This window comes from Vombatus ursinus, unplaced genomic scaffold, assembly GCF_900497805.2.
Source record: "Vombatus ursinus unplaced genomic scaffold, bare-nosed wombat genome assembly UNPS02000577.1, whole genome shotgun sequence".
Lineage (NCBI taxonomy): Eukaryota > Metazoa > Chordata > Mammalia > Diprotodontia > Vombatidae > Vombatus > Vombatus ursinus.
In genome coordinates this window covers 28550999-28575624 of record NW_020940355.1, presented here as the reverse complement: position 1 = coordinate 28575624, position 24626 = coordinate 28550999, and the positions used below count along the sequence as shown (strand labels likewise).

Sequence of the window (24626 nt, the reverse complement as noted above, 5' to 3'; positions counted from 1 at the left end):
GTTTTTCTATGTGTCATTTCCTTTATTGGATTTAAATAAAGCCTGTGTCTGCTTTAAAAAAAATCAATCATCTGAATCTTATGAAAGAGGTTAGTCATTTGAAAGCAGATTTCCTAAAGGCAGGGAGGAAAGGGGAGGACAGACCAGTTGGAGATTTCCATTATTTTAATATTTCAGAGCAAATTTCCATTTTCTTTTTCCATACCCCCAGATCAGTACTGAATCCAGGGATAGCTGCTGCTCCCAAACTCAATTTACTGCTTTATCAGGAGAGGTCTTAAAGTTTGTAGGAAAGCGCCCTCTGGTGAGCTTTGAGAATACTGCGACGTTCTAGAAAGCATATTCATGGCCACCAAAACTGTTGGAGAAAGACGTTTGGTGGTTTGAGAATAGCGCTGCTTTGAGGTAAAATTGTACATTACATTGCCTTGCTGGAGAATTAATTCATAGTTTAAGTGAGTGCTTGCTTTTCTGTAGGTTGCAGAAAGAAAGCAAATGAACCCAATGTGGTCAGCTATTGCTACAACAGGATCCACCAATGTTACACACTACATGACACACTGGGAATAGTTAGGTCTGGTGACAGGGGTTTAAATTGAACCAAAAATCTCTGACATATGGGAACCTCATCTATCCCTACTTCTCTCCACCAGTCTGGAAATCTTTACATCCTCAGGAGTCAGTTTGTTAAGATGAGAGCTTTAGGGACCTGGAGTAGGATTCCAGTTATGAATGAAAAAATAAATTGTAAACTTCTTTTGGGCAAACATTATCTTATTCATTTGTTTACACCCACACACCGAGACACACTGTTCACAATGCCTGACATCTTGTGGGCAACCAGTAAATTGTGGGAGGTGAAGGAGGAAGGGAAGAAGGAAGGAAGGAAGGAAGGAAGGAAGGAAGGAAGGAAGGAAGGAAGGAAGGAAGGAAGGAAGGAAGGAAGGAAGGAAGGAAGGATGGAAAGAAGGAAGAAAAGGGAAAGAATGCACACTTGGAAAGTATTTAACCAGATAAAACAATTTTCCTTTTTTTTTAAGCAATTGGGGTTAAGTGACTTGCCCAGGGTCACACAGCTAGTAAGTATCAAGAGTTTGGTCTGATGTCACATTTGAACTCAGGTCCTCCTGACTTCAGGGCTGGTGCTCTATCCACTGCACCACCTAGCTGCCCCTAAAACAATTTTCCTTTCCAGCATAATCTATAGCTCTACTCTATGCCCCCCAAACAAAGTTATTAGCTATTCCATGATTATGCCCTATCCTTCACCTCCTTCCCATGGTCATACCATTTCCTCTGTTAAAATACTCTCCTCTGAAATGTTTATTGAGTTGCATTGGAATGAATCCTCTGACTCTTTAATTCTAACCCTAACCATCAGAAGCCAACCTTCAAGGCCCAGTTAAAATGCCAGCTTCATGAAGGGAAGGGTAGGGAACAAGCTATATAAAGGTTGAATAAGAAATAATTAACAGAGGGAAAGCACTAGAATTGAGAGGTTGGGGAAGGCTTCCTGTAGAAAGTGGGATCTTAGATGGGACTTAAAGGAAGTCAGGAATGTCAGTTGTCTGAGATGGGGATGGATAGTTTTCCAGGCATGAGGGACAGCTAGAGAGAATGACTAGAAGGCCAGAGCCAGGAGGCCAGAGTGACTAGATCAAAGAGTACCTGTCTGGGAGTAAGATGTAAGAAGACTGGAAAGGTAGGAGGGGGCTGGCTTATGAAGGATTTTGCATACGAAACAGAGCATTTTGTATTTGATCCTGGAGGCAATAGGAAGCCACTGGAGTTTATTGAGTTGGGAGTGGGTGACATGATCAGACTTCTGCTTTAGAAATATTAGAAATTAGAAATATTTAGAAATTTTAGAAATATTACTTTAGTGGTTGAATGGAAGATGGACTGGAATGTAAAGAGACTTAAGTCAGGCAGACCCCCCCCCAGCATAGCACTGCAATAATCCAGGCATGAAATGATGAGGGCCTGCACTAGAGTGGTGTCAGAGGAGAGAAAGGGGCCATGTTCCAGAGATGTTGCAAAATCAACAGGCCTTGGCAACAGTTTGGATATGGGTGATGAGAGATAGTGAAGAGTCCAGGATGATTCCTAGGTTGAAAGCCTGAGGAACTGGGAGGATAGTGTTGCCCTCAATAGTAATAGGGAAGGTAGGAGGTGGAGAGGGTTTGGGGAAAAGATAATGAATTGTTTTGAACATACTGAGTTTAAAATGCCTAGTAGACATCCAGTTTGGGATTTCTGAGAGGCAGTTAGAGATATGATTGGAGATCAGCAGAGAGTTTGAGGAAGGATGTGCAGATCTGAGAAACATGAGCGTAATATAAATTTAAATATAATTAAATGCTTGGGAGCTGATGAGATCACCAAGTGAAGCAGTATAGAGGAAGAAGAGAAGACCCAGGACAGAACCCTGAGGGACACCTACAGCTAGAGAGTAAGATTTGGAAGAGGAACCATCAAAGGAGGTAGGAGAAAGAGTTTATCTTCAGTATAATATGAGTTGTACAAACAGGGATTCGATATTTGAAATAAAGCTACGATGTGCCTTTTAGGAGTCTCTATGCTTCACCTATCTGAGGAGATCTGTGGGGGAGCGGAAGGGTCTGCACATACACTGTGAAGAAAAGGGCCACAGTGAGGGAAAAAAGACCTGAGTAATAATTCTGCCCATTTGAATTCATGTAGAATTCAACTCAATAAATTGTTTAATAATTACTGTGTAGAAACCCCTGGAAAACTCAAAAGGGAGACTTGTTCCTCCTTGAAGTCACCAAAGTACCTACAAACATACCCACCTCTCCCCTATTCCAAAAAAAATCCTCACTTAATCCTTCCGTCCCTGCTAACTGTAGTGCTATATCTCCTCTGGACTTTGAAGATAAACTCAAAAAGGCTTTCTACAATAGATGCCCAGTAGAAGAATCACCATCATCCTGCTTCTCTCTCATCACCAGGGTAAAGAGATGAGGAGAATCAACATATAAGGCTGGATCATGCAAAAAAGTTGTGCATCTGAGTTCTTCTTCTCGCCCACTACGGACATCATGGCTCCCATCTATCCCTGCAAAAATATGGTTATCGTGCCAGAAGCACAAGATACAAAAGTGGAGTTTCATTCCATCTGCCTTGTATGATGATCAATGTTACAGGCCCCGGTTTCAGAACGGGCAAATTCAACATGTAAAAAGAAGTGTAATGTTAGAAAGATTACCTCAGTACAAGCGTGACTACGGTCAGGAGGCAGTGTACCTTCTCTGGTTACTGCTGGTCAGTCACTTCAGTCACGTTCAACTCTTCAAAACCTCTTTTTGGGGGTTTCTCAGCAAAGATAATCGAGTGCTTTACCATTTCCTTCTCCAGTTCCTATTTATAGACGAGGAACTTTGGCAAACAGGGTTAAGGGTCCTGGGTCACAGAGCTAGTGAGTGTCTGAGGCCAGAATTGAATTCACGAAAATGGAGTCTTCCTGATTCCAAGCCCACTGCTCTGCCCACTTCTCCACCTAGTTGCCTCAATATCTTCCCAATACCAATCAAATATGAGAGTCACATTGCTCAAGCCATTGCTGACTGCAGGAAGGTGACTTTTCATTATGCTGTCATACCATCACACAATTTAATTCAAGAAACATTTATGAAATGCTACCACTCATGTGGCCCTTATAATTATCTTTTCTCTATTAGCTTAGTTTAGACTACTAGCTTAAGGGCAAAAACCTTATCTTATGTCTCCCTTATTATCTAATACAGTCTTTTACAGTAATAGTCATTTATTAAATATTTGTTAAATGAATGATAAAAATCCAATTTGGCTAAATTCAATAAAATGACAAACCCCAAACTCTTTATGAAAATAGTGTTTCATTAAATGTTTTCCTTTAGCTGTGTGACCCTGGGCAAGTCACTTAACCCCAATTGCCTAAAAAAAAAAAGTTTTCCTTTTCCTTTCTTTCATTGTTTGGGCATCATGCAGAGAGGGAGAAGAGATTCAATCAGGACCATAATGAAACCAAGACACCATACTGCTTACATCTAGAATTAACTTTATCATAAATCAAAGGGAAGATACATTTAAAACTTGTGGCCATATATTAGAGACTATTATATATAACCATATATTAGCAAATACAACTTTTATAAAAACACATGAATAGTCTAAATCTGATTCTCAATCAAAGTATTAGGTTACCCTGCAGTATAATTACCCTGGCACATCATGAATATTACAAGAAATTTTGCAAAAAATAAGAGTAAGAGTGTTTTGTTTTTTGTTTTTATTATTGTTTTAAGAAAATAAATTTCCAAATAAGTAAAGGAAGAGATATGAAAAGTGCATTAAAAATACAGAATAAGAAGGTATGAGTATCAAGTTCACTTTCAAAACCAGCTGGGGGACCATGAAACTAAAAGTCTGAGAATCACTGGTCTGAGATTTACATTTCCCAAGTTCATAATAATATTTCATTTCTGAAGTTTTACCACAAGGTGGCACAAACTAGCTAGGCTAGTTTGTGTACAGTTTTCTCAAAACAAAAACCTTGGTCAGGAAACAGCTCTGGGGATATATTTCTCATCTGGATATTTGCACAGCTGTTAAGATAACACGATCTATTTGGTCTCAAGACACCCTATAATCAATCCCACAATATCCTCTTTAGAAATATGAATGCAAAAAGGAGAGATTATTTCAAATACAAAACTCAATCCAAATGTGGCACAAGAGAAAGGGGTTGGGTTATTGAAACTACATGTTTTTCATAAAGTGATGAAAATATAAGTGTAAATGCTTTTAACTCAATACATACATAAAACAGGCAAGTATTTACCTTACGACACCTTATTCTGCCTCAGCAGCATCTGACCATGAACTCAAAGGCATCAGATTGTTTGAGAGGAATATTCCAAGTAAAGGAATGCTACAGAAACAGAAACAGTCTAAATCTGCTTTTTCCATGGTATCCCTGACCTTGTAACCTGGGTGATTTAAATGACTGTGTTTCATTTAAATGTTCCATTCTCCTTTGCATCTCCAACACTTAGCACAGTGTCTGATACATATTAGGTGCTTAATAAATGTTAATTGATTGTTGATTAAATGAAGTAGAAAAATTGGTGGCCATTTTCCACATAATTCAAGCCCCAAGCCAGTAAAGAATGACCAATTAGTCACTCCACAGCAGGGATACAGTCTAAATAAAGGATTGCCAACAAGATATAAGGCCACAAGAAGTAAGATACTATTAGTCAGGTGAGTATTGGTTAATAGTGGTTTGCCCAGTCCCTAAGACTTACAGGGAATTCTACAAGGCCAGTCAGCTAGTCTACTCAGTCAAACACAACGTGGCAGTAAGAAAGAAGAACCTCTGCTTGAATTGTCCAGTCATTTTAAAGAAGCAGGGTCTGTTAAGCCCTAGTCCTCTCTTCCATATTGCAATGAAGGTGTATAAAACTAGACCCAGGTGCTGGAGGCTTTTCAACAAGACTAAAAAGCTAGAATAAAGGATATAACCTTTTTTATACATGTATATTTGGACCAACACTAAAAACCATTAACACACACACACACACACACACACACACACACACACTTTATTTTCATGTAAAATATATACTGGTTTTCAGTGTTGCACTTTTAATATGTATAAGTACATGATAATGGGCTTATAAATACATATATGTTAATGGATTTAATGCTATTTTGTATATACATATGTTGATGGTATTAGATATGGCCGGAGTTTTGATGTTGGGTATTTTTTCAAAGCAATTCACGAAAAGGAAATATGCTCTAACACAATATATTCTGGAAAAACAGCCTTCAGAATGGAGAGGATTCTATTTTGAGTAAAAACAACATAGAGATAGAGACTGGCCCTGTGATTTGGTTGTTAGAGGAAACTCCCTTCACCAGTGCAGGTTAACTCCTTCTCTGAAACATATGGTCTGAGAGAGCTACCCAGAGCACTGAAAGTTGAAGCAATTTGTCACATATACTGTATATTTCCAAAGTGAGACTCGAACCCAGGCATCTTCAGCGTTGAGGCTGGTTTTCTGTCCATTACCACAAAGCCTTCAAAGGCTTATAATATACACATTAAAAGACTTCTCAAATGGGGTTGATGACTCAAAAACAAATTTTTTTTAATTCCAAAAGATTTTATGCTTGAAGGTAGGACACATCCTGTGACTAAAAAATAATATTCTTATAAAATGATAGGTTAATTGGTAGGAAACCACTATTTCCCTCAAGAAAATCTCTCTTAAAAAATATTGCATAATGAGACAAAAGTGATTGCCTCTAGCACGGATTAACATGTGGTGCGTAAGAAAGTGTAAAGTGAGCTACAGGAAGAAGGAAAGATTATCTGGCTTTCAGGAAAGTGGGGGACACTAAGCCGGTTCCTAAATTCATTGTGGCTCATGAGTCAACTTCTCATCAGACCACTTGATTTACCAGCCTCAAACCTGTGAGCCTCAAACAGGCTCACAAAACACAGGCTAACATGAGCTGAACTCCTTACCAACAGAGCAGATCTGGCACCACAGCAATAAGAACAAAAGCTATTGTCTTAATTTCTAAAGAATCTTCCATTTTGCCCGAAGCAGTTTAAGAACAAGACCCACTTTCAACCTGATCATTTTCAGAATCTTCTATGATGAAAAAAATCATTTTTAAAGAGCCCCCAAAAAAAGTCAACAGAATTGTTTGTCTATAACAGGTATCTATTCGGTGATTGTTTAATAAGAAAGTAAGTCTGTGTCTTCCCCTCGAGGCAAAAGCATTAATTTACATAACGATGTGGCTTGTAGACTGCAGCACTGGGTAAAGGCAAGTGAAGAAAGTTGACACTCTATGGGCTATAATGAGGTATAAGAAGGACCAGTTAAAGTAACCCCAACTCATCTCAGCTAAACAGCTTTATCTTGATCAAGGGTGGGAGTTAAATGGCTTCATCACATTCATATCCAATTAATGTAAAGCAAAATCATCTTACTGCCACTTTCTAACCCAACCATGCCTCAGTCAATTCTTACCAATTACCAGTCACTAAATTGATTATACAGACATTCACTCTTCAGGTTTACAAAAAGAAATCACAAGCATATACAAAAATGATATTCTGAAAGAAATGCATTAAACAGATATGGCTCCATGTTAAAAAAAAAAAAAAAAAAAAGAATCACATCACACACAGAGAGACCATAAGGGGCCACAAAAACCGACCCTGGTGAATGCATTTTCGGGAGATGATGAACCCACAGCTCCACCTGGCACACAGGAATTCTCCTGAGCTGTCTCCATTACTTTGTAGCAGGATTCTTCGGAGGGAGGAGTTTATACGTGTTAAAGTAACCCACTACTTGTTGGGGAACTTCTGCCAGAACACACTGAGCAAGGGCTTCCTTTGGAGCCTTGTTTAAAAAAAAGAAAACAAGCAAGTGTCCTCATTAGTGACCATACAGTTAAACACCACATTAGGCACCTTAACTTAGACAAGATACTACACTAAAAAATTCCATGTTCTCCCCTCTGTGGCTCGAGACCCATTTCTTGTCTTGGGATCATCAAGATAAGGAGCAGGATAAGTTAGAGGCCTTGTTGGCTTCTTTTTTAAAAAAGCAAAACACTATGCATTCTTTTTTCATGCCATCATTTGTGACAGGACTGGAAAAACAACAGTCCAGACTTGTTTTCCTTAGAATTGAAAATTAATAGGTAACTGAAAACTGTTACGCACAGACTGTGCAACAAACTTGAAAGAAAACTGATCATTGCGTTTTTTTAACAGTATTATGTTTTTTTCCAATTACATGTAAAAACAATTCTTAACATTTTTTTAAAATTGAGTTCCAAATTTTGTCCCTCACTTCCCTCTCCCTCCCTAAGATGGTAAGCAATTTGATATAGGTATGTATAGATATGATATGTACAATCATGTAAAACATATTTCCATATGAAAACTGATCATTATAAGAAAATAAATTAAACATTTTCCTCAGTTACTTCTAGCAAGCTTAATTCCAATAAGAAAATGCGATTTGCAGCTAGAATATTTGAACTATGAAAGGTATGAAAGGTAAAGAAAAAAATACATGTCTAAAACATACACATAGAAAGAGTGAAAGTCTTCCTCGCCTTATCTTTACACTAGGAAATGTAAACAAATGCCATACAAACCTGGGAAGAAATTGCCAAACCTTCTAGGGCAGGATTCTTAACCTAGGGTCCTAATCTGTTGCAACCTAGCACTCAGGGGTTCCAGAACTTGGATGGGAAGACAATTACATCTTTATTTTCACTTATCTTTGGCTTTCTCTTAAATCCCAAATATTTTATCTTATGCATTTAAAAACATTATTCTATGGAAAAAAAGGCTCCACCAGACTGCCAAAGGGGTCACGATGGGGGAATAAAAGGTTACTAATCCCTGTTCTAGTGATTAGAAAAATGGGCTTCCTGTTGTATTGCTGCAATGGCCCAGAAAAATTTAAGGGATCTACTAGACCACCTCCTTCTTGGTCTTATGGTTGAGACTACAGTCGTTGGAATGTATCAAAGTAGTCTCTGGAAGAAAACTGGCAGAGACTTCAAAAACATGGAGGATGCATGATTCTTACTGCACAAAAGCACTGCAAATGAGTACAGGCATAGAAATTTCAAGAACTGTATGAGAAAAGTGGTATACTCAAGATTGCTGAAGAATGTGACTTGTACCCCACCCCCACCCCCCAGCATGGGCATCTAGTCAATTGGCTGGCTGTGGAACAACACAGAGGTCCTTCAGTCAGGACACTCGGCTCCACAGATTTGGGGGAAGAGGTGGGGGAGGGGGGAAAGAGGAGAAGAATGTAAAATGGCAATACTCACATTCTGGAATTGTCTGAAAGGAACAAACTGAACAATGTCTCTGATAGCAGTCTCGCCAGTTGGGGACCTCAGGGCTCCGCCATCACCATCAAGAAACTCCATCGCACTGAAATCTGCCCCTCCAACACCAACAATGATGATGGACATTGGGAGTTTGGCAGCATTCACTATGGCCTGCCTGGTTTGATCAAGGTCTGTGATCACACCATCAGTGATGATCAGGAGCACAAAATATTGCTGTTAAATAAGACAAGCTTTGTTACCTTCATAATCAAATGGTTTGTCATCAAGGACAAGCTAGGCAGCTTGATGATACTGTAGATAGAGCACTGGATCTGCAATCAAGAAAATCTGACTTCCCAGGAGGACCTGAGTTCAAATCCAGCCTCAGACCAAACACTTGACACTTACCAGCTATGTGACCCTGGGCAAATCACTTAACACCAATTGCCTAAAAAAAACCCCAGAAGGGGAGAGGCCAACTAGTCCAGCCCCTTATTGGGGCAGCTAGGTGGTGCAGTGGATAGAGTGACAGCCTCAGAGTCACAGGGACATGAGTTCAAATGTGATCTCAGACCAGACACTGGACACTAGCTGTGTGATCCTGGGCAAGTCACTTAACCCCAATTGCCTCATAAAAAAAAAAAAAAGAAAATCTGACTTCCAATGCTGCCCTAGATGCTTACTAGCTGTGTGGCCCTAGGCAAGTTACTTAACCTTTGTCTACCTCAGTTTCCTTATCTGAAATGGTGATAACAATAACAGGGAGAAAAAAACAAACAAACCAATAACACCGAGATCCTAGAATTCTTGTGAGGATAAAATTAGATTATCTTTGTAAAGCACTTCCCAACTTTAAAGCACTAAATAAATGCCAGCTATTAATAACAGTAGCAATAATAATAAAATTAATTAAAAATGAATAATAATAATAATAAGCATAGAGAAGAGGTGGTATCCATTTAGCACACAGAACCCAACAGAAACAAAACAAAAAGTTATCACAAATTCCTCTGCTGTTATATATGCTACTAAAGTTACTTCATCTCTTTCCCACTATTTCCCTATTGCTGCAATAACCCTGGAATAAAATCTATTAAGATCCTCAGACAACAGATTGATTTGGTACAGAAAGCAAGAGAAAGGTTATTTAAAGTGGCATGGTTTTTAAAGATCCATGATAACAGCCCATAAAATAGGTTTTTTCCTGAGGGTCCCATACCTTAAGCACTGACAGAATTCCACCTTGCTACCTCACTGCCAGAAAAGGCAAAACAAACTAGTATTTCTATAAAGAAAAAGAAAAAGAAAAAAATCACTTCCTAGTTTTAAGAAGTAAATATACTAACGGTACAGTGTACTCACTCAGGAGGAAGTTGTGAACTTTTGTTATTGTTTAGTTGGTTCAGTTGTGTTCCACACTTCATGACCCCATGTGGGGAGCAGTTTGCCATTCCCTTCTCCAGCTCATTTTGCAGATGAGGAACTAAGGCAAACAGGATTAAGTGACTCACCCAGGGTCACACAGCTATTTAAGTGTTCGAGGTAGGATTTGAACTCAGATCTTCTTGGCTCCAAATCCAACACTCCTACTGCCAAATAGCAGCTGCTTCACTCCACATTGGACTCCATATCAGTTCACATATTTTTCCCATTTTTCTCTATATTTCTCAGAATAGTTGTTTCTCTAGCCTTAATATTTCATTATATTCACATACCAATAATGGATATCCATTTTATTTACAGTTCTTTACTACCAAAAAAAAAAAAAAGATTCTGCCTAATTATCTTTGTACATATGGGTCTTTCTCTCTTTGACATCCTACCTAGTAATGGGATCTCTGGGTCAATTTTTGGCACACTTCCAGACTGCTTTCCAAAATAGATCAATTCACAACTCCACCAACAGTTTATGAGTGTGCCCATCTTCCTGCAGCTCTTGAAACAATGGTTACCTCTGTCTTTTGTCATCTTTGCCATTTTGCTGGGTATTAATTTGAATCAAAACTTCAGTTGTTTTTAACTTATATTTCTAGCTGGTACAATGGATAAAGCAGTGGGCCTGGGGTCAGGAAGACCAGAGTTCAAAACTGGTTTCAGATACTTATTAGTTGTGTGACTCTGAGTAAGTCACTTAATCTGTTTGACTCAGTTTCCTTAGCTGTAAAAAGTTGTCATGAGGATCAAATGAGACAATATTTGTTAAAAGCACTTAGCACAGTGCCCAGCACATAGTGGGGGCTCATAAATGCTTGTTTGCCCCCCATTATTTGTGATTTGGAATTTTAATTTATTTAATTTTTTTAAATTCAATTTATTTAATTTAACAAACTGATTAAGGGCCAGGTACTCGACAAGATTAGTAATTGTTTCCAATCCCTTTAAGAACTACTTGTTGGGCAGCTAGGAGGCACAGTGGATAGAGCACTGGCCCTACAGTCAGGAGGACCTGAGTTCAAATCCCCCCTGGGACACATAACATTTACTAACTGTGTGACCCTGGGCAAGTCACTTAACCCCATTGCCTAGCCAAAAATAAAAAAATAAAAAAGAACTACTTTTCACATTCTTTGATCAATTATCCATAGGAGAATGGCTCTTGGAAGGTCACTGGCTTCTCATAAAGAACAAGAGAACATTATATACAGTAACAGCAATATTGTGTTAAGAACAACTTCGAGCAGTTAAGTCATTTTGACTATTATAAATACCCAAATTAACTACAAGGGACATATGAAGGAAGACACTACCTGCATCCAAAGAAAGAACTGATAAATGGAAGTACATATAGAATGATTTTACGCATAAACACATTTGTGTCTAATGGTAGCTTTCTGGGATGGTGGATGAGAGAAAAAAGAAATTTACATGATAATTTTATTATATACTTAAAAGAATAGCAAACTGTATATAATAAATCTTCAGTTTATTATATTATGTTATAGAAGGGCCTTTTTATTTCATAAATTAAAAACAAAATAAATTAAATTTTTTTAAAAAAAGAAGAATTTCACCAAAATTGCTATGGGCCAGAGATAGCCATGCATTCCCCTCCTGGCCCTGTTTCTGACTTTCTGGGCTTCAAAATCCTGCCTCTGTTGCATTCTCATCCTGGAACTTCCCCCAGCACCTGGGGCCTCCTCACCCCAGAACATTCAACCATCCCTGTGGCCTTCTAACATTGGGATATACCTCCACTAGGCTCTCCCCTTCTCCCATGGGTGAGTTCCCTCCTTCCTTCATAAAGAGATGTTACATCAAAATGGTCATGGGTCAGAGATTGTCCTCACTGAGACAGACCTTCATCCTACTGTGGAGCTTGCTAAAACTCAGGATTCTTTCCTTCCTTCCTTCCTTTTTTTCTTTTTTTTGACAACTCTATCCCCAGTTCCCCTCTTCCTCCCCATTTCCCCACAGTGAGAAAAAAAAAGAAAAACAAAACCTTTGAACCAAACATTCATAGTTAACAAACAAATTCTATCATCATAACTTTAGAACCAGACAGAACCTTACAGGTCATCTAGTTCAACTCCTTTTTTAAAGTTGAGGAAACTGAGGCCCAGAAAAAATTAAATGACATGGTCTGTCCCATGGGTAGTATGTGGCAGAGCTGGGGTTCAAGCTCAGGTGTTCTGACCCCAAATCCAGCATTCTTTCCACTGTTTCCACATCATAAAAGCCATGACCAAGGGGGAAATACGCCCTCTGACCCACAACAGCCCACTTACCGAAGCCGTCTGTTGCTGTGTGGCTGCAGCAGCAAACTTGGCCACGTGATTTATTATTGGAGAAAAGTTAGTTGGCCCATAAAGTCTTATCTGAGGAAGGCAGGTCCGATATGCTTCTATGATGCCTTGTATTCCTAGCGAACAAAAGCAGGGTTAATTGTCATCAAGTACATCAGTAATCTACAAGACTCTCTTCCTCAGCTAGCTTTTCAATTCAGATCCTGTAAACACCTGTTAATGAGAGTAATGAAAGGAATACCACCCTTTTGAAAGAAAGCAGTAATTGCTTTTAGTTTGTCAGCTTACAATTTCATCAAATTACAACCTTCCTTTTGGGGATGAAATAGCCAATGAAACAGGTTTCTATGAAACTTAGATTCAGTGTCAAATTAAAATAAGGAAAGAAATTTCCTTATCTACAACCAAGAGTGTGGGGATCTCTTTACCTTTAGGATACCAAAGTATTGCTCAAGTGTAAAGATATACAACACACACAGACTTTTTTTCTTTTTAGAGAGCACATTATGTTGAAACACATTTTGGAAAACATTCATTGCACTGGACCACTTATAACTGAGAGGCACCATGGTATATTGACTGATGAGCTGTTTTTGACAGTGCAGAGGCCTAGGTTCCAGTCCTACCTCTGATACATACTGGCTATGTGAACCTAGGTAAGGAATTCAACTTCTCAGAGCTCTAGGCAACTCCCTAAGGCTATAATTGCAGAGAAGGTGACAACCTACATTGGTAGAGGGAGTTTTCTCATCCTGGAGTTCCCTAAACCAGCAAAATCACAGGACTGGTCCTTCTAGTCATCACAGTTTTTGTCATGCCTAGTCAAAATAACATGTATATTCAAGAGCTTTAAAAAGTCAAACATGCAGGGGCAGCTGGTATAGAGCTCTGGCCTTGGAGTCAGGAGGACCTGAGTTCAAATCCAGCCTTGGACACTTAACACTGACTAGCTGTGTGACCCTGGGCAAGTCATTTAACCCTGATGGCCTCACCAAAAAGCAAAAAAAAAAAGTCAAACATGCAGGGGCAGCTAGGTGGCTCAGTGGATAAAGCACCAGCACAGAGTCAGGAGGACCTGAGTTCAAATCTGGCATCAGACACATGATACTTACTAGCTGTGTAACCCTAGGCAAGTCACTTAACCCCAATTGCCTCACCCCCCCAAAAAAATTCAATATAAACATAAAATGATATCAACAACAATATGACCCATAATAATATTTCCTGCCAGGATTTGGATAGTTTTCAATATTATAAATATTTTCATTATTTGACCTAAAATCAAAAGAATGATAATGCAATTTTTCTAATTCAGCTTACATAATTTAGTATTAAAAATTTCACAGAAATTATTGCTACTCTGCTTTTTTTTCTCTACAACCAAATGTAAAATTTTCAAAGAAAAAGAAAAGGTTGTTCAAGCGATGAAAAAAATCAGTGTTGCTGAGACTTTCAGCTTAAGATCTTTATGTTAATTATGAAAACTTACCATTACAGAAGGGATTTGCTGAGTTAAAGTTTAGGGGAAATTCATGTGATACCTGTCAACACACAAATGAAAGAATAAGATTTTCTGCATATTTCAGTAAGTGGGGTACTCTAGAAGTAAAAAGACTTCTTACCTGCCACTGGGGAGGTATCTGGGCCCCAAACCCAAAGGCTGGAAACATCTTATCACTAAAAATAAGATTTAACAATATGAAATGTTTTACTCTCTTTAAATATCAGGCAAATTAATCAGCTTTGAACATACAGAAAGAGCCAATGGAAAAAATAAAAACACGTTTACTGTAGAACTAACAGAACTAGAAAGAAATTTACAACACAGAACTCTTTCTAATGCTCACCCATCTATAAAGAGAAACTACTAAAAGGAAATTATTGAGTGGTGTACTATAAGCCATCAGATACCCTGCTAGGTCCTATAGGTACAAAGACAAAAATTAAATAGTCTCTGCCCTGAAATGCAAATCCCATGAGGGCAGAAACTACTTTGTAGCATCATATTTAGAGTTGAAAGGGACCTTAGAGGGAACGGAATCCAACACCCTTACCTTACAAATAAGGAAACCGAGGTCCAGACAGATTAAGTGGATTGTCCAGGGTCACACATCTAAGTAAACATCTAAAGAATCTGAACTCAGCATAAGCAGAGCTTATATCAGATTGCACTCCGTCTTGGGGAGGACGGGGGGAGGGGAGTGGGAGAAGGAGAAAATTTAAAACTCAAAATCTTATGGGAGTGAATGTTGAAAACTAAAAATAAATAAACTAATTATTTTTTAAAAATAGGGGCAGTTAGGTGGTGCAGTGGATTCAGGTTAGAGACAGTTCAAATCCGGCCTCAGACACATAACACTTACTAGCTGTGTGACCCTGGGAAAGTCACTTAACCCCATTGTCTAGCCAGAAAAACAAAAAAACAAACAAAAAAAAATCTGAATTTAGATCTTCCTGATTCCAAGTCCAGAGCTCTATCCACTCTACCCCATTTCTTCCAATTTTTCACTTTTTGTCTCTAATGCCTAGCACAGGACCTGGCACACAGCAGGCACTGAATATACTTTTCAAGTGAATGAACCAAACAAAAGCAGGTGATTTTTTTCTGGGCAGCTATAAAAATCAGTGTCATCATTATTCTACAATCAATCAATCAACAAACATTTATGAAGCACATTCTATGTGCCAGGATTTTTCTAAAATCAATCCATAAACATTTATTAACTGCCTCCTATGTACCAGGCACTGTACTTAAGCACTAAGGACACAAGAGAGGCAAGACAGCCTGTGCCCTCAAGGAGCTCACTATTTAACAGGAAGACAACATGCAAACAAATATATACAAACAAGCTATGTTCAGGACAAATGGGAAATAACAGAGAAATGGCACCAGAAGTAAGAGGGGTTGGGAAAGGCTTCCTGCAAAAGATGGGATTTTAGTGGAGACTTACGCATCATAATCCTGAATGACCATCCCAACAGACCAGATAGCAGTCAAATATTCATTAACTCCATTGGGGCTGATATAATGAAGAGAGTCAGGAGACCTCGGATCACCATTTGAGCCAGTGAAGTCTACTCCCACCTGCAATAAACAAGAGTGTTAACACCTACCAAGGCTAGAAGGCACAGAAGTCAGTGCTTGACCTCAGGAGAAATTTCCTGCACCAAACCCATTGTTCTCTAAGTCTGTTACTGACGTGCCCTAAGAGCAAGCATGTGTCTTGGCATTTCTGTAGACAATTAAATCAGAGTGTTTAAAGAGAGCATTTCTTGGCCTCATCATGAAACTATCTCTCAAATTGTTTGCATGAAATAAATACATACCTGCTATTGCTATTATTCCAGAAGCCTTAAATAGTGAATTTCTATTGCACTCAGCCTTTAACTTGGTGGATTTGCTGCAACTGTTGCTGTTTTCAGTTAACAGTCCTCTGAATTACTCTGTTTATTACTGAATGAGCACAGATTCTATACATGTCTGCTTGCTCTCAGGAATGACAGATTTTCTTGTTCATAAAACAGAAAGCTTATGACAAGCTCAGAAATTGGGTCTGGGCAGAACACATTTAATGAATTTATAGAAAATCTGGTCACACATTCAGTTACAAACAAACAAAAACAGTTATAAGACAGGCAGTAAAGTCTTTGTATCACATCCCACCCTATAAAACCCAGCTCAATATACATTGAAATTTATTTCACGTACGGTAAAATTCAGCTGACATCCTCCCATGATGTAGTCAAGGAATGTGCATTCCACTGTAATCTAAACACAGAGACTTAAAGTTAAAACCCTCCCTTTGTAAAATACAGAACAAGGAGTTCTATTCACTTAGGTTTTGAAGAGGACATAAATTAATCTTGCTGAACCAAACTGAATAAAGGTAAAATGTAAATACATGCAAATTAGTGCTAAATTCTAGTCTAAGATGTCTCTGTTTCACTAGTCCCTCTATCCCTGAATTTATACCTCTTTCCAAATACATGGGAATAAAGACTCATGTTACAGTATTTGCAAAGCCATTCCATTTTACCTTACTTTCTTTGCCAATTCCCTAGTAAAACACAAATTTAATGCTATGCCAACTCACTCCATTCTGGTTGGATTTCAGCACACAAAGCCAGCCCTCTACTTATCAGTACTTTCAGCATTTCTTATTCCACTAAAAGACCTTCTAACATTAATGGCGGCACCTTAGCTCAACATCCCAGGGATGTCCTAGGTGGGATTACACGTCAGGATTACATTTTACTTTTAATGGAATGATCTTAATTCCAAAAATAGGGCATTACCACCATCACGATAGAAATGTTACCTCAACCAAAAATGGGAAAAAAAAAATGATTGGTTTTAGGAGCTTAACAGTGGGTAAAGTAACAAGGGCTTTGTTTGTAGTTTTCACAACCAAATCAATCAGGAAACAACTCTCTTATATAATAAGAAGTCTCAGAAACTCATAGCCTGAGGGAAAAAAAAAGATTTTTCCTCCTCACATTATAATCATTATTAAATCTTCTCAGCTTGAAAAGACTAACAGCATGGACAATACTGGTTCAGGCTACTCACACTCCAACAAGCTTGAAAAATGCCAGGTCATCAGGCACTGTGTGCAGGGCTGGTAGGTCACAGTGTGTGTCTGCCTTCTGCTGGAAAAGTACCAAATATGTAGAGTGCCCCACAGGCCTCTAGACAAATGCCTCTATACTTTCTGAGATGTTTTGACCCTTGAAGTAAACATGCCATTTAAAATAATTTGTTGTAACTCACTATCCCTATTCCCCTCTGCTCCCTGAAGATCTCAAAACACAATGTTTAATTTCTGGAATTTCTAGAAGTCAAAGATTCAGGTGCCCAGACACATAGCGTGTTGGTTCAGGTAATGGGAACAATTCTTCAAACCGACCTCAAATTAAAGCAATTAGCCCAACTAGTACTGACCTCACAGCGTTTCACACTGATGATACCGGAATTTTTGTAGCTTTTCTTCTTCAGCCTCTTTTTTTCATTTATGCATTCAAATTCAACCTACAGGAATTGAAAGATAAATGTAAACTACAAAAAAATTCCATTACCCCACCAGAAGTCTTGGTAAGGATTTAAGGAATGATTTTTCCCTCTATCCACATTATGCCTCTCATTCCTATGCCAAAAATCTCCTGAGCCCTAAATAGCTTTATATATTCATCAAATGTGCAAAATATCACTAATAGTTAATTTTCCTGGAATTGGCACAGGCCTAATATTGGATTTGCCTTAGAACAGGATAATTTTTGCTATTCCAGAAAGAGCAAAATGAGTTGCTTAGAAAAAGAAACATGTTGTGACCTTGGGCAAGTCACTTAACTCCAATTGCTTTACCAAAAAAAAAAAAAAAGAAAAAAGAAAAAGAAACATGTGACTATTAGAGAACCAAGGAACACTGAAGAATCTCTACCAAACAGCACAAGTGCCTTCAAGAGCTTTCTTAAATTATCAGATACATTCATTAAGAGTAGAGTAAACCATTCTATCATATAAGGGAATTTTACATGCAATCTGTAATCTGATAATTCTGTTATCCTCCATTCTACCTTTTGTCCCCTCTTCACTTGATTCCTTCTCTTCAAATAGATATCCTCTGTCCATTCGCCAAAAGTCCTTTCTATCCCCTCAAGACTTACTCATCCATAAAGTCTTTCCTGTGTAATCCAGTCCTCTGAAATCCCATTGCATTTAGAGTCTATATCAAGGATCAGCAAACTATTTCCAGAGGACCAAATCCAGCCTCAGCCTGGCTTTCTGTACTGCCCCAGCCAAGAATGGTTTTTATGTTTTAAAATACAATAAGACTTTTAAAATGTACATTTTAAAAAATATATTCAAAAATGCAAAAACTATTCTCGAAGGTCTTACAAAAGCAAAAAGGTGGCTGGATTTCACCTTCAGACCTCTATATCATACAATTTAGTGTTGAATTATATATAACACTGAATGATTGTTATCTCATCCCCATCTCACACTCCTGTTAGTAAAACATAAACTCCTTGAGAGTAGGACTTTCATTTGTGTCTCTGTGTACTTGGCACCTGGAATAGTGCCTCTGACATAGTAGGTGCTGAATAAATACTTTGTGAAGGAAGGTATGAATGAATGAAATATTTGAACATGGGTTAATCTTACCTCTCCAACTGAACTGTAAATTCCTTAAGGTCAGAGACTATGTCTTTTGCTTCTGTTCCCTGTTCCTACTGTGAGCTTAATTCAATTCAAAGCATTATTCTAGTCAAAGAAAATAAGTAAAATAGTCTCTTCCCATTAGGAGTTTTATATAAAATGTAGTAACTGGTTATAACCCAGTGAAAATATGCAGTGCAAATTTGAATAATGTGATCCCTTCGGGAGATTTCTTCTCCACACTAATCAAGATCTAGTATAATCAGGCTAAGAAAAGAACAAAAATAATCAAAGTTTATGATGATAAGTGCCATAAAAGAACTTCAATTACAGTGGTAAGATAGATAAGAGACAGGAAATATCACACCCTTTGGATAATCAGGAAAGACTTTTTAAAGGGAATTGCATTTGGAATGGATAAGCTGTTGACAGTTAGAGATTGTAAATAAGAAGTACCAAGTAGAGAATAGCACAAACAAAGGTATAGTAGCAGGACGTGCATGTCAAGTTCAGGGAACAGAATAGTCCACTTTGGTTGATAAACAGTCTACGTGATGGTCAAAGGATATGAACAGTTAATTTTTGTTTTTTGGGTTTTCTTATTTTTTATTTTTTTTTATTTTTTAAATAGTATTTTATTTTTCCAATTACTTATAAAGACAATTTTCAACATTCATTTCTTTTCAGATTTTGAGTTCCAAATCTTTTCCCTTCCCTCCTCCCAACCCCCCTCCCCAAGACAGTAAACAATCTGATAAAGATTATACATATGTAATCATGTAAAACATATTTCCCTACTAGTCATGTTGTGAAAGAAACAGAACAAAAGGAAAAAGCTATGAAAAAAAACAAAGAAAGAGAAAATAGTATGCTTCAATCTGCATTCAGACTCCATCAGTTCTTTCTCTGGATGTGGATAGCATTTTCCACCATGAGTCTTTTAGAATTGTCTTAGATCACTGTATTGCTGAGAAGAGCTAATGAACAGGTAGTTTTCAGAAGAAGAAATCAAAGTTATCTATAGTCACATAAAAAATGCTCTAAATCACAATTGATTAGAAAAATACAAATTAAAACAATTCTGAGATACTACCTCACACCTGTCAGATTGGCTAACATAACAGGAAAGAAAGATGACAAATGTTGGAGGGGATATAGGAAAACTAGGACAGTAATACACCAGTGGTAGAGTTGCAAACTATTCCAACCATTCGAAAGAACAATTTGGAATTTTGCCCAAAGGGCTATAAAACTGTGCATATCCTTTCACCCAGCAATACCACTACTAAGTCTGTAACTCAAAGAGATCAAAGGACCTATCTGTACAAAAAATATTTATAGCAACTCTTTTTGTGGTGGCAAAGAACTGGAAATTGAAGGGATACTCATCAATTGGGGAATAACTGAATAAGTTGTAGCATACGATTGTGATGGAATAGTATTACACTATAAGAATGACAAGCAGGGTGATTTCAGAAAAACCTAGGAAGATTTATATGAACTGATGCAAAGTGAAGTGAGCAGAATCAGAACATTTTACACAGTAACAGCAATATTGTAGGATGATCAGCTGTGAAAGACTTAGCTACTCTGATCAAGATAATGATCCAAGACAATTCCAAAGGATCTAAAGGTGAAAAACACTATCCACCTTCAGAGCGAAAATTGATGAACTCTGAGTACAAATTGAAGGATGCTTTTTAAAAATTCTTTCTCTCGGGGCAGCTAGGCGGCACAATGAATAGAGCACCAGCCCTGGAGTCAGGAGGACCTGAGTTCAAATCCGACCTTAGACATTTGATACTAGCTGTGTGACCCTAGGCAAGTCACTTAACCCCAATTGCCTCACAAAAAACAAATTCTTTATCTTACCTTATTTCCTTCTGCAACATGGCTAATATGGAAATGTTTTGCATGACCTCATATATAAAATGGAAATCAAATAGTTTGACTTCTCAAGGGAAGGGGGGGCAGGAGGGAGGCAGAGGATTTGGCACTCCAAATTGCTAAAAAATGTTTGACATGTAACTGGGAAATATTTAATGAAATAAAAATAATCTTTTTAAAATGACGTTCAGTTATGTCCATCTCTCTATGACCTTATTTGGGGTTTTCTTGGCAAAGATAATAGAGCAGTGTGCCATTTCCTTCTCCAGCTCATTTTATAGATGAGGAAACTAAAACAAACAAGATTGAGTGACTTCCCCAAGGTCACACAGCTAATAAGTGTCTGAGACCATATCTGAACTCAGGAAGATGAATCTTCCGGACTTCTGGCCCAGTACTTTATCCACTGCACTACCTAGCTGCCCTAAGGAAGGTACTGGAGAGGTAATAAAGATGTAAACTAGGGCAGTGACAGAGGAAATGGAGAGAAGAAAAACTCATATGACAGTTTAGAGGTAAAGTCTTAAAGATTCTGCAACTGAATATGGGTGATAATAAAGAAGATGTAAAAGATGGCGCTAAAATTTCAAACCTGGGAGAATGAAAGAATGGTGGTACCTTTAGTTTGGTCAGAAAGCTGACTTTGGCTAATTGAGAGTTTTATATATATATATAGGATCACCATTTTTCAGACTTTCAGAATATAATACAATATGCTAAACATTCAGGTGATGGTAAATGAAATTTAATCTTGCCTTCATGGTCCAAAAGACACTTCAGCATCTTGATTATCCCTTGGGACCATCATTACAAAAAGCAATTAACATTATAGGGTAAATTCCAGACGTATCCCTAATAGAATTTTGGTCACAATAAAATGCTGGATAAACTGGAATTTTACTATATTAGAAAACATAAGCTGCTAAAGCTGGATGAAACTGAATTAGAAACATTTGGCCACAGACAAGACCTGCTTCCCAAAACCAGGTCATCTCCTAATTCTCCAAGATATACATAATAACCCAGAGAGAATGACCAAGCTCTTGGTAATATATATAAATTTAACTCCTTTGTTTGGCAAGATCTTCCTTGGATTTCCAGGCTAAATTCTGACATTCTCATTTGTTTTCAAACCCATCACTACTTTCTGCAACTTGTTAATTTTTCAATATCAGTGCTTTGTATTTTTAGTAATAAGCAAGTTTTTAGTATTAATGAAGTCTCATTAAATCAAAACTATATTTGTCCTGAGAATTCTTCTACCTACTAAGGCAGGTTCTTGAAATTCATGTTGGGGGTGGGGGGGAGGGGTGGAGGGACAGTGAATATATATCTGAACATGTTTCTCTTCTAAGTCTTTTTTACTTTTCGGTCCTAGTTAAAACCAAATACAAAGATAAATGAAACAGCAAAATGTTGGCCTTAGATATTCAGCAGGAAATACGACTGCTAATTGTTGTGATATCAAACAACCACTTGTTTATGGAGATACAACATTACCTCAGATCTGATGATTTCTCGTTGATAAAATTTCTCAAAAGATTTCTGTGGTATTGCTGGAAGCAGTTTTGTATGAAAGAAGCTGTTTGAAAAGCTTGAGTTCACAAATATGTAACAACTAATTAAAACCACATGGTGATGTGACAAAAAGACCTTATGCCTTTCAGTCTAATGCATTCTACCAGGATCACTTGCAAATCATCACAAACACTGGACTAGCACAGAACCAACACTCCCCATCACTGGTCACCAAGTCAATGGCATCACATAAAGCCTGACCGGTTCCAAATTAATTTTTCCTCTTTCCAAATCACTTCTGCCTTGTTTACTGGTGACTGAGCCTGAGATGAAATGATTCAGGATCAAAGAGAACAAATTAACACCACAATTTGCCATTTACAACCAAAAAACACTCATTCTCTCTTTCAGAGCTCTGCCAGAAAGAATGCATATTGGGAAAATCTAGCCCAGCTATGTTATAAAATTCATTTTCCCCCAGTTACATAGAGAGCTCTAAAAAAAAAAAAAGGACCTCAATATTATTATAGCCATTGTTTTAGGAGCCTACCTCAAATATAAAAATTATATACTCTTACTGAAAACTATGACCGCCCATCTACCTATCCTATCCTCCACAGATCCCTGAGCAGAATACTATTCATCACTTCTCACTTTTAGAATTTCTAGCTTCCTTCAAAGCTCATTTCAGGTATTACTTTCTACACAAGGCTTTTTCTTATTCCCTCCTCCTCCCCCCCAATTACTTAATTACTAGTGCCTCCTTGAAATTATCTTGAAATTATTTTGCACTGCCTTATCTATGGACCTGCTGTTTTCCTCAGTAGAATGTAAACTCCTCAAAAGCAAGCATTATTCTCTTTTTGTCTCTAGATCCTCAGTGCCTGGCATAGTTACTATACTTAGTAGGCATTTAATACAAATATTCACAGAATAGATCAGGAGACTAGAAAGGCAATTTACACTCCACATCTATGCCATTCAAATCAGAAAAGTAAGCAACAGACTAGGGAGGGAACCAGTGCTGCATTGTACTACCAAGGAAGCACTAACTTGCTTTATTTAGAAAGTATTATGAGCTGTGGTGGATCAAATACACATTTGTTTCAGGAACTGCTTTGTAGAAAATTATGCTGGGTTACCACAGAGTGAAATGACCTCAATGGAAATAATCAGACTGGAGTAAAGGCATCCAAATGGGTACCCTTTTAATGGAATTAGCTGAACTAGATGTATCTCCTAACAAGACCTCTCCCTGAGCAAATGCTTCATATTAGAACCCATGATGAGCATTGATTCCATCGTTCTCCTGGGTGAGAAGGGAAAGATAGACAGAAGAGTCAAACAGAAGACATAAAATCCATCCCAAAAAACAGATTCTACTGCATTATTTAAAAAAATGGCATCCCCTTGGCTTGAGCTATAACAATGACAAAAATTCTACTAGGCAATACACACTAGGCAATACAATACTAGTCAACTGAGACTGAACCTCTAAAATTAAATATAAAGCAAGAATACCAACTCACACTCATGTGCTTTTACTAGACTTATAAAGATTTAAATTATTCTATGTAATTATAAGGAAGATATATGCAGGGCTGTTATTCACACTAACGAAAAACCCCAGCTACATATGCAAGACCGAAATAAAAGAGGTATATACAAATTTAAAAAGTTACTCACGGGAGAGTTTCGGGAGGCTTCTTTTAGTTTTGTCATAGTGGTTTGAAAAGTTCCAATGAGATCATGTGACCCATCACTATCATAATCATAACACTCTACCTGAAATTAAGGATAATTAAAAATAAACAAAAATCAACATCTCTCTGATTAACAAGGGCATATGGGAATAAATGTGATCTGATAACACCTACCTTTTGCCTCTTAGGATGCCAAAACCTTTGCATTTAGTCATTAGACTTACAAAATCAAGAGCTTTAAAACAGACTCCCTGCCAAATTATCGACACACACAGCTTGAACTACTGGGATACGGCTTCCATGGAAAAGGCATCTGAATACTCACCTATCTCAATCATCCATGGTACGAGGACAAAGAGAGCAAAGATAAGTAAAATCCTGGTATCATTTTTTAAAACATAATACCACTGCCCCTCTCCCACTAAAAATCTTTTCAAAGACTTTAACAAGTAGCAAAATAAGCTGGTTTTTAATCTTCTTTTCCATCCTTTCCTACATCCTCTTGTGGCAGCAGCCAAGAAGTCACTACTTCCAAGGAAGGTGGGGGCAAAGCCAGAATGCTGGGGTATTTACACAGATTATTATACTATCAGACCTTAAGCAATGAACCATTCAGCTTCACTGGTTTTCCCCTAGTGAGACCTGTCTGATATCATTTAGACTGCACAAGGCCTGATCAGTGTCACACTGAGAATCCAAACTGTCAAGAGGAAAAAGAAAGCCGGAAAA

At 37.8% G+C, this 24626-nt stretch overlaps 1 protein-coding gene across 1 annotated transcript in view; it reads right to left on the bottom strand.

Annotated features, from left to right (window-relative positions):
- Positions 1-4276: 4276 nt before the first annotated feature.
- Positions 4277-24626, bottom strand: part of CPNE3 (copine 3) — a 54909-nt gene continuing 34559 nt past the window's right edge. Inside the window, exons 8-16 of the mRNA XM_027842934.1 lie at positions 23881-23979; positions 17575-17661; positions 16342-16401; positions 15584-15717; positions 14255-14309; positions 14122-14173; positions 12615-12748; positions 8887-9123; positions 4277-7430 (exon numbers count right to left, since the gene is read on the bottom strand). Of these exons, the coding sequence (XP_027698735.1) occupies positions 7320-7430; positions 8887-9123; positions 12615-12748; positions 14122-14173; positions 14255-14309; positions 15584-15717; positions 16342-16401; positions 17575-17661; positions 23881-23979 (969 nt within the window). The 3' untranslated portion in view covers positions 4277-7319. The remainder of the gene's footprint in view (positions 7431-8886; positions 9124-12614; positions 12749-14121; positions 14174-14254; positions 14310-15583; positions 15718-16341; positions 16402-17574; positions 17662-23880; positions 23980-24626) is intronic.